The 11,334-nt window shown below is 39.5% G+C and overlaps 1 protein-coding gene across 1 annotated transcript; it reads left to right on the top strand.

Annotated features, from left to right (window-relative positions):
* The first annotated feature begins 7,024 nt into the window (after positions 1 to 7,024).
* On the top strand, positions 7,025 to 8,041 carry LOC150085219 (serine hydrolase-like protein 2). The gene has a single exon (XM_090373873.1). The coding sequence runs from the start codon at positions 7,025 to 7,027 to the stop codon at positions 8,039 to 8,041; it is 1,017 nt and encodes a 338-aa protein (XP_090229999.1).
* Positions 8,042 to 11,334: the final 3,293 nt, after the last annotated feature.

Genomic DNA, 11,334 nt, shown 5'->3' with positions numbered 1-11,334 from the left:
CATGTCAGAACAGATGCGCGCGTTCGACGAAAGGAGAAGTGACAAGGAAATTCCTACCAGATATTGGCAGGGTGTACCCCAGACCCCCTCCCTGGCTTCATCCAGCACTAATTATGACCTTTCTAATCATAGGGCATGGCCCGTACAACGCCAAATTGGCAGCCTTTGGCTTGCCTGACAGCCCACTATGTATTTGCGGGCAGGCGGAGACGTTGGACCATCTGATACACCGATGTGAGCACTATGGGGATCTGCGATGCCTACTAATAACAAGGACAAGATATACGCCATAAATGAAGAGTTGCACTTACTCCAAACGGAGGTCCACTACAGAGCATTAGCATTAGTAGAGGCATATGATGCAAGAAAGCAAGGTTATGTAGCATCAGCCAAAAAAAAAAAAAAAAAAAAAAAAAACACTCCCATTTCACCCCTCCGTTCGTTCGAAATACCTGCCCAACGGAGCCTTAAATTTATTTAGGCTATCAACTTCCACAACGAGGGATGGAAGTCTGTTCCACCAACCAACTACCCGCTGGCTAAAGGCAAATTTCCGCACGTGTATTCTACATCTGTCTTTCCTCAATTTAAATTTATGCCCTCTTAGGTGATTATTCTGAGCAAGAGGAAGAATCCCATCAGGATTGAGCATGCTCAAACCATTCAAGGCCTTATACACCTCTATCAGATCACCTCGCCGGTGCCTAGTCTCCAGACAATGTAATTTGCAAAAGTTAAGCCTTTCTTCGTAAGAGCAACCCTTTGTTCCATTCACTACTCTTGTTGCCCTTCTCTGTACTCGTTCCAGAAGCTCTACATCCTTCTAGAAATGAGGCCTCCAGACCTGTTTCAGCCAGGACTTATTCTCCAGGAGAAGAACGTTGATTGCTATTTACGGTACCAACAAACTCGAACTATATGAAGAAGAAACAGCACACAAACGAAATTCGAAATTTGGGACATTCCACTCTCTGGTCGGACACAAGTTGTAAGATTTGAAAATCTTACAAAAATAAAATATTTTTTGTTTCACTTTGAAAGTTAGTTTTCTTTTGATTCTTGCCGTTAATAGGATAAATGGGTAATATATGCAGTTTCAGAAATAAGAATTATTCTGGTAAGAGGTATAAAAATTAAAAGAGTAGCGGGAACGAAAACAGAGCCATTAGCTTTACTTCCGTTAAACCAGGGAACAGATGGAGGATACTATGACAAACCCAGCAGGGGGTCCGGCGCTACAAAAACAACTTAAAGTTTATGAGTGGTCACACACCGGAAACGTATTCTGTACAACACACACTAGTTTCTAAAAATAGACGCTATAGTAGCCAGTGTCACAATTTTTGGTTTTTTTTGAGTGCAATAGAGACAAGCTGTTATGAGACAGGAAGAGTTGTTTTGGAATATTCGGCCGACATCAAAGAACACATGTTAACAAGTTGAAAATAATAAAAGATAGGGATATTGGGAATCACGTGCTAGTGCTACGGGACAGGCTGAACTAGGCCTTCCAACAAATGAAAAGAGAGAAAAATGAAAAAGAAAGAGTGATTGGAAGAAAACACTAGGAAGGCGTCGAAAAACTCCTGGAGAAAATTGTGGATGGATATGGACACAAGGGAAGAGAGTGGAAAAAGGAAGAGAAGGAGAGAGGAGAATTTTTTGAGCGGTGCTAGTGAAAGGGTGAGTCGGGAGGAGTTGCTTGAAAGAAGATGAAGAAATAGCCGACGAAAAAGGTCGAAGTGGGGTTATCAGTAATGTAGTGAGTGAGAAATTAGGAAATGAACTGGAAAGGGGTAGTAAAAGGTAGTTCTGCAAACAGTGAGAATGAGAGAAGAAGATTCCCGTAGAACCCAGTCCACCGAGGAAGGCGATAATATCCTGAAAGCGGAATAGCAGTTGTGATGCCATATGATGTTGCCCTGGAAGCTGTAAGATGTTGCCCTGGAAGCTGTAAGATGTTGCCCTGGAAGCTGTAAGATGTTGCCCTGGAAGCTGTAAGATGCTGCCCTGGAAGCTGTAAGATGTTGCCCTGGATAGCAGAAGATAACAGCTCTGGATAAGGATAGGATAGAAGGCCCTTATGAAGACACCGGATCACAGAAATTAAGTAAGTGAAAGTTAATTTGAGAATACTGTAAGTTAAAAGCTAGAGAAAGGACTGTAGAGCGATATTTGGGGAATTCAATGATAAGAGAAAGTTATTTTTTGAAAATACTGTAAGTTAACTGCTAGAGAAAGGACTGTAGTGCGATAATTGGGGAAATTAATGATAAAGATAAGATTAGATGGGTGAACCAAATAGGAGTAAATTCTACTCTAAGGCAATTATGGTTGGTTTAGGCAGTAATTTGGAATAAGGAGGATAGTAATGTAGATGAGAAAGTTAACGGAAGGAATTGTAGAAAAAATAGAAATACTAAATGTGTGGAGATAAAATTTATGTATATTGCTAACCCTTAACGGTGTGTTTGAATGTAATATTGTATTTTGGTAATCAAGTTCTGAAACTGATAATGGTTAAAGAAATATATAAGAAAGAGGAATAGGGAATTAAAGAATAAATTTGTAGTTATGATGATACATAAAGTAATATGATCAATGATATGTTTAACTTTAATGATAAAAAATGTTATTGACACCTATGAGGTATGATTTGATTGTGTTGTAATAGGAGCTGAAATAAGGTGAGCATATAAAGAGTGTAACTATTTAACCTGTGTATGCGTAATGAGAAAGGTGAGATAAAAAAAAAGTCTGTAAAGGAGCCTGTTAGATAGGAAGAGACTGGATATGTTTTAAGTACCTTGGTGTTGAAACAGTGAAATTTTATTTTTAATGAGATTTAACTGTAAATATGCATAATAAACTTGTTTTTTTGTATAACATTTGTGTGTGTGTAATTGTTGTACTGGACACAAGCCCATCCGAAGGGAATAAAATACATCTAGAAGTTTCCCCCCCAAAACCTGAAGTCTTCTGAGAAGTAAAGTCAGATGCGCAAGTGGGGAGATATTATAAAGGGGAGTTGTTTAAATTAAAATAATATAAAATAATATAAAAAATAAAATATATACACACACACTTTAAACCCCCCCCCCACAAAGTATAACCCGGCAAGTCACGCAAATCGAACATCAATACAACCTCACTAGACGGGACTTTCCCCATGAATGACTCAGAGCGGAGCTCCAAAAACTGATGTGGACTCTAACAGTGACTGTGAAAACCCCCAGCTATGCTAGCGCTATTGGCCATCTGTACCCTCACTCTCTGGTGAGTTGCCCCTATCTTTCCCCGTCATGTGCTATACTGTGAGGCTGTCCTCAGGGCTCTGTTCTTGGGCCATTTCTTTGGTCCATTGTCTTGGACGAGTTCCTGGAAATGGATCTCGGCGAGGTCAAGCCCCTGGCCTTTGCTGATGATCTCGTACTGGTTATTCATTCTGGTACAAGAGCCACATTGGAAGTACAAGCCAACTTTGCACTGGGAAAACTTCAAGACTGGGCTCCATGCACAAATTAACAATCTCCAGTGAAAAAACAAAGTCAATCCTTCTAAAAGAAAAGCTCCAAATCCGACGGCCACCAGTGATAAAAATAAACAACACCCCAATCCGTCTCTACACAGAAATCAAGTATCTGGGCCTGTATCTAGACGCCAACTTATCCTTCCATCCCCACTTAAAATACCTGTCAACTAAAATCCGAAAATACCCTGCAATGATAAGGCGGATTAGCAGAGCGGATTGGGGCCTAAAGAATAAAGCTCTATCATTAATATATAAGGCAGTATATGTCCCGATTGTGTGCTATGGAGCCTCCATCTGGTGTGAAAAGGCAATCCTGGAAAGGAACAAGCGCAAGCTTGATTAAATTCAAAGGTTTATGTTATTATCGATTACCAGGGCGTGCTGTACTGTCAGCACCCCTGCATTACAAGTCATTGCAGGATACTTACCTCTCTATCTGGAAGTTGTCAAGAGGGGTCTCTTCCAGCGCCTGAAGAAGGGAATCCCAACTCAATTGTTAAACCTGCAATTGAACCATGCAAATGACCCTAAGAAGGAAAGAAGAAAAATTGCAGACCACCTTCAAAATCTCTGGCAAGAAACATGGGACACAACGCCTAAAGGAGCAATCACCAAAAGGTTTATTCCCTCAATTAGTCGGACTTCCCCAAAGCCTCCTCCCTGGTACTCGCCTGGATTGCAAGTCACCTTCCTGCTTACAGGCCATGGACCGTTCCAGCAAAAACTAACAGCCATGGGAATAGAAAATAACCCATATTGCCACTGTGCTGAAGAGAAGTCCTGGGAACACCTTATGTACGAGTGTCCCACTTACGACAACGCCAGACTTCAATTTCTTACAGAGATTCAAGGAAACCCCCGCAATCAGGAGTCAACTTTACTTCAAGAAGAGGCCACATACCTAGCCTTAACACGCTACGCCCAGGCTGTTTTCAATTGTAGAAGAGCAAGACTTGCGGAACTCAGGGCAGAACAGAATAACGTGCCACCCCTGCGATCCCCTACTGGGATAGGATAATGCAATTTACCCTGGGTGCAGGATACTCACAGGAGCACCTGCTCCTGTAATTTCCAACTTCCTACTCCATCCTCTTCCTTAGAGTGGACTGCCTTCCCTCTTTGGTCCACTCCAACTACTGTTCCCCACATTTGACCTCTTCTTCTTCTTCTCTTACTCCCCCCAAATGCTCTCTTATCTTTTTATTTTATTTATTTATTTTTTTTTTATTTTTTTTTTACAGCCTCAACTTTTTTTTTATTTTCACTCTTCATTTTTTTATTTTCACTCTTCATTTTTTTATTTTTTTTATTTATTTTTATTTTTTTATTTTATTATAATTTTTTTTTTATGGCTTCTGTCAGGTAGCTTAGGCAACCCTGGCAGAGGCAGCCAGAGTATAATGGGCAGCCTGGCTCACCTCCCAGTGGTTGTGGCGGGCAACGTGGAGTCCCAGTAGGGGCCCCGCGGCCAAGCAGCCAGACACAACAACAGAACAAAGCACAATACTACATTAACCAGACATTACACTTTTTTCTGGCTGTGCAGTAGTTCTGCATTTCATCACAGAGTACACATGGTGCAGATGTGGGAAACCACCAGTCGCGCTCCCCCTAGAAGAAGACGCGACCTAAACACTCACCAACCACATCATGACCAGTATCGACAGTAATAAGCAACACCAACAAAGATTCATGGCGTAACTATGAAGACTGATAAAAAGAGTGAACAAAGGACGGACGGCTGCATGAGCTGACCACCCTAGCCCGGCTTTATTTAACTCCCCTCGCTGGTAGGGGGCGAGACGTCGCCATGTCCCCCTGCAATCCCATTCTCTCTCTCTCTCTCTTTAGTGTGTCATAACCACTGCTCAACCTGGGGACGGCTTCCCTAATTTCCCCACATTTCTGTCTATCCCCTCCAATCTAACTTTTGCAACTGTGTACGTCAGCCCTCAGTCCAAATTTAACTCGATATCAAAATTCAAATCAATCTAAATATAAAAATGTAAAACAAAAGAAAAAGTTGCATCTTGTACTTCGGATGTCTTTTTTATTATTTCAATTGTCTTTTTTGGCTCATACTATATTTTATCTCTGATTTAGTACTGAACCTTGTGAGTCAATCCTGCGGCATTTTACTGATGTATAAGTGTGCAATGGTGGGCCTTTCTGGTGTACTGTATAACTAGTCTAAAGTGATAGTACAAACAGCGAATACACAAACACGTATAATGAATCACTTTAACATGAAGTTCTTTTTTTTTCACTTAAGTGCAAAGTGTTATCTTGAAATAACAATATCAAGGATATCACTTCCATGTTCTGTTGAGTGATTATTTTCTCCAATGGGCTTATTCTTCTCGGGGAACACTAATCTTATGCATGTCCTAGTGCCTGGCCCTTTATACAGGGTGTTTCAAAAATGATGGTCAATAATTTAAAGGTGAAAAGTACAAATATTATTACTATTCTTTTTAGGCCACCCGAATAATCAAATTCATTTGCCGTGCAGTGTGTCATATGTTTGTTAATTGCTTGTGTTCTATGGTCGATTTGCCGGTTTTTCTGGACGAAAAACCTTGCTATCTATGCCTGAGCCCAACTAACTCAGCCACGGAGTGTAGGTGAAAAGTACAAGCTAAAATAAGCAAAGAAGTCCCAGTTAACATCGGGCAGCTAATGAACTGTTTTCGAGATAATGCACATTTTCTGTTAAGATCCGCCACTGACTATGGGAGCACTAGTTTAGCAAAAAGCCGTGAATGCTTTGCTAAGGGTCGTTTTATTAAACATAAGATAATACGTTTTTAATTTTTGGTTTCAACACCACAGGATTTTACCGATGCTCTTTCTAACACCCTTTCCTCAACATCAGGTGCGATGCTTCTGGGCCTACCTGCTCGCACTCCTTGTGCGAAGCGCCCATGTTCTCTAAGGCGTTGACGTATCCTGATGAATATAAGCCAGTTGAGCTGCCTTCGGCAAGGAAATGTTTCTTGCTACAAATGTGCAGCCTCGAGTGCACTGCTGTTGGCTTTACCTTACATGAAGTGCATGTCCGCATATTCGTCGTTGCTGTAACCTCTTTCCATGTTGACTGTGCTTTGACAAGTATTAGCATGCCTCATATGTCTCAGAGTATTGAGAAAGGGGAAAGGGAGAGAATGAGCATAACCTAACCTAACCTAAACAAACAAGTCAGTGATGGATCCCAACTAGAAATGTGCAATATCTCGAAAACGATTCACTTAAGAACCCATATTTACTAGGCTTTTTTTTGCATATTGTAGTCTGTACAGTTCACCTTTAAATTATTGACCATCACTGTTGAAACACCCTGTATAAAGACAGCGCAAACAGGTGGCAGCCGTAGTAACATAAGCTTCGAATTCGCAGTTCGGAATAAATATAAAACTGCATCAGTGCTTTATTATACTGAAATTCATTACTACTTTTATCATACATTTACTGATGAATTAAAAACAGTAATTCATGTATTACTACTATTTCAGGTCGATTATTTCAGGGAGAAATTCCTGTGTCTTTGGTGTCCGAGTGGAACAACTGAGGTACGAGAGCACTTCAAGACCGATTCGACAGATAGACATTCCTCATCCGTTTGGTCATATTGCAGCCGAGGAATGGGGCACAGAAGGGCAACCTGTTATAGCCGTTCATGGATGGCAGGACAACGCTGGTAGTTTCCACAAACTAATCCCTCTTTTGTCTCCAAAGTTCCATATTGTTACATTTGATTTCATAGGCCATGGCTTATCATCTCCCAAGCCTCTTGGTTGCTTTTATCATAACTTGGAAAGGGTTTATGAAGTAAAGCATGTTGCTGATTACTTTGGATGGAAGCGGTTTTCTGTTCTGGGTCACAGTTTCGGAGGACTAATTGGGATTTTCACAGCAAGCATATATTCTGATATAATCGATAACTTAATTACTATAGAAGGCGTTTCGACCTTTATTCACCATCAACTTAGTGCGTCAGCTAGAACAAGGGCCGCTAACCACTGTTATTTCAAGTGTTTAAAGAAAATAAAGTTGTCACCACCAGTATATACCGAAAACGAATGCATACAAAAAATGATTGCGGCTGCATACGGTGAATTAACAGAGGAATCTGCCAAAGCTCTTTTGAAAAGAGGTGTAAAAATGTCTGCGTGTGGAAATGGATTTACATTTTCAAAGGATCTTCGAATCGTTTGTCCGGATATGTTCGTATTCAATAATGTTTCATTCGAAGAATATGTTCCCGATCTCAAATGCAAACTGCTGGCAATAAGAGCAGAAAACTCTCGTGGCTATGGATATGCACAAGAAAATATAGATAATCTTCTTGAGAAATCTAAAATCTACTGTAAAACAGTTCAATGTGTAACTGTCAATGGTAATCATTTCGTTCATATGAACAACCCTGAAAGGGTTGCACCCTTTATAAATTCATTTCTTGATGATTCGGAAAGCTGCTCTGGAATTTCTACAGGGCCAAACCTGCCTTGATCAGAAAAATGTACGTTATTTCTCGCCATATAACACACACATAATTAAGCAAAGATTATTTAGGAAAATAAAATTACATTTTTGAGGAACTGATTTATTATATATTGTACACACCACATTACTTCTAATTCTTTCTAAACAAAAGAATTTTATTACACATATGACTAGTTTTGTAATACCATACGTACTAAGGTGAACTAAAAACATTTTCATCATCTTAAAATTCATACACAAAAATATTATTCTAATTCATGTTTAAAGAACAGTAAGAAAATGGGACTATAAAAGTTTTTATCCATTTTCAAAACCCGGAAGTCCATCGATAATATCATCCGTATCCTAATAATCATCATCCTCATGGTCACTGCCGCTGTCTGATAATGAATTGTCATTTTCATCAAACAGAATGTCAACTTCTGTGTCGTCCAAGGAGGACTCATACCACACTTCTTAAAAGACTTCACAGCTGTTTCGGTTGTAGAATCGCCCTCCAACCCACACCGGGTAGAAAAGACCTGAGTTCGAGTCTCGTCGAAGATGTGAGGAATTTTTATGAACATTTATCGCAACGTGACCGAGTTAGTCGGTTTCAGGCCAGACCTAGCCTGGTTTTTCCTCCCAGAAACTGGGATTTTTCGTTCAGCAAACCAAAAAATCGACCTCAGAATACACGCAATTTACAAACAGTATATACGAAGCAAAGTGGCTTTAGATGCTGATGGCCCTAAAATTCTATTACAAAACCAACAAGAAGTGTGCGCAAGCGTAGCGGCTAGAGCTACACCATAAAAACAAACATTCATTACCGCTACACCTTAAACATATTCATTTGGAACCTTAAGATAAGATAGTGTAAGGGTTTTGCCCCCAAAGGTCAACTTTAGTAATTTATTTGGACATTTTTAGCAAGTTTCATAAAATTACGAGTATATACAGTATTAATAAAAACTCCCAAATCATCCTCATAATAACGACTGTAACCTTCCCCTTATAAGACGCTCGGCGATTTTTGGAGATAGATTTCTAGAGAGAGAGAAAGAAAGAGAGAGAGAGAGAGAGAAAGACACGAAATTTAAATAAAATGGAAAAATCAATCTTTTTGTTGGGGTGGGGGGATATACGAATTTCCTCAAAAATATGAACAAATCAGAGATCAATTTGTCCTCTATATGTTTTATTCTTAGATCTGAAATGAAGCCGATTTCTCACTAGAGGGAGATACCGGTTTACTCAAACTAAATAGATGCATTGCAATAAATTCTCCTAAGGGTCACATCACATCACCTCTGGAAATAAAATAAAAGTTTACATATTATTAATACTGGTAATAGCAAATGATATAAGGAAGCAAGCTAATATAGTATCAGCCAAAGAAGAAGAAGAAAAAAAAAAAACAGTTCACCAATCCGTACCCTGAAAGAATTTGTCTAATTCTCCCTTGAATTTATACCCTCTCATGTGTGTAGCCTCAGCAAACGGAAGGACACTGTTAACATTCAGCTTACTCAATCCAATCAAAGCTTTAAATCGTCAATCAGATCTCCTGGCGAGTGCCTTAGTCTCGAGACGCTGCAATTTGCAGAACTGAAGACTTTCTAGATAGCAACCCACTTTTGTTTCCTGTTAGCAAAGTTTCTGTATATGATTGACAAAACCCCATGAGCTATCCTGGCAGAATGTCTGCATTACTCAGAGAATTCAATGTCTGATTGCAAAATTACTCCCAGCTCTTTTTCATTCTCTACTAACCTGAGTGTAGTACCACACAGTTGATACGTTACTCTGGGGTTACCGCTATTCAAGGATATTCAAGTGTATCCCATCCCTATAAAAACAGTCTCCTATTGAAGCACAAAAGGGAATCTCCTATTTTCTTATGGGTTTCATCACTTATTTTTCTCTGATGGCAAACTCGCTAAACATCATGTTTACAGATCACATGGACGGTAGAAATATTTTATACAAAAGAAAGAAAATTACCTAATTCTGGAGCAAAATCTTTGCTGTTGTTCCTAGGTAGCTTAGTATTTGACTTCTTGAAATAAAAGAATAGTGAAAATTCTGTTGTTGAAAAATAGTCCTAATAATAATAATAAAATTCTTTATTCACAAAGTTTACAAGGATACGATTCCATTACAGGTTTCAAGAGGAGTCTAACAATATAATTGGAAACGTTATATTTGCTTACATAACATTCATATAATATATAGAAAATTCGTAGATCACATCGCATTCATGGCTTTGCCCAACATAAAATTAACTTAAACAGTTTTGAGTTATATATAATTGCATTTCATCAGGTTCTTCTGAGATACTGATGATATAGGACGTACGATTTTATTTAACTTGATCGAAAAGACTGAGCCAGTCTGGACACCTTTAACTCAGCATTGTCATTAGTAGAGGCATAAGATGGAAAAAGCAAGCTTATACAGCATCCACCAAAAAAAAAAAAAACCGTCCCGTTTCACCCATCCATTCACTAAAAAATTTGTCTAGTTCAGCGTTAAATTTATTTAAGCTATCAACGTCCACAACAACAGATGGAAATTTGTTCCAGCAATCAACAACCCGCTAGCTAAAGGCAAACTTCCACACATTTATTCTACAACTGTCTTTACTCAATTTGAATTTATGCCTCCTCGGATGCGGAATCTGAACAAAAGGAAGAATCCCTTCAGCACTGACTTGCTCAAACCATTCAAAGCTTTGCACACCTCAATCAGATCACCTCGCAGATGCCTAGTCTCCAGACGCTGCAATTTACATCTTTCCTCAAATGAGGCCTCCAGACCTGTATATAGTACTAAAGGTGTGGCCTGACCATTGCTTTATATAAGGGGACAATCATCCTCTTAGCCCTGCTAGCAAAATTTCTATACATCATTTACAAGATCCCATGAGCTACTCTTGCAGCCTGTCTGCATTGCTCAGAAACCTAAATATCTAACTGCACAATTATCTCGAGGTCTTTTTCAATCTACACTATCCTCAGTGCATTATCACACAGTAGGTATGTTGCTCGTCGGTTACAGCTACCCATATGCAACACTTTGCATTTGTCAATGTTAAGCTTCACTTTCCACCTCTCAGCCCATCTGCTCAACTTTTCAAGATCCTGTTGCAGTAGTGCACTGTGCTTTCTGTCATCAACATCCCTTTCGACCTTCGTATCGTCTGCAAACTTGGACATTGAGCCTAACTTCATCAATATCATTGATAAATACAGAAAACAAGAACGGGTCCAACACGGACCCCCTGGGGAACTCCGCTAATAACTTTAATCCATGAA

This window comes from Mastigoproctus giganteus, chromosome 5 (assembly GCF_048544385.1).
Source record: "Mastigoproctus giganteus isolate SK-2022 chromosome 5, ASM4854438v1, whole genome shotgun sequence".
Classification (NCBI taxonomy): Eukaryota; Metazoa; Arthropoda; class Arachnida; order Uropygi; family Thelyphonidae; genus Mastigoproctus; species Mastigoproctus giganteus.
Note: the sequence above shows the minus strand (reverse complement) of the source record. Positions and strands in the feature narration are given on the sequence as shown.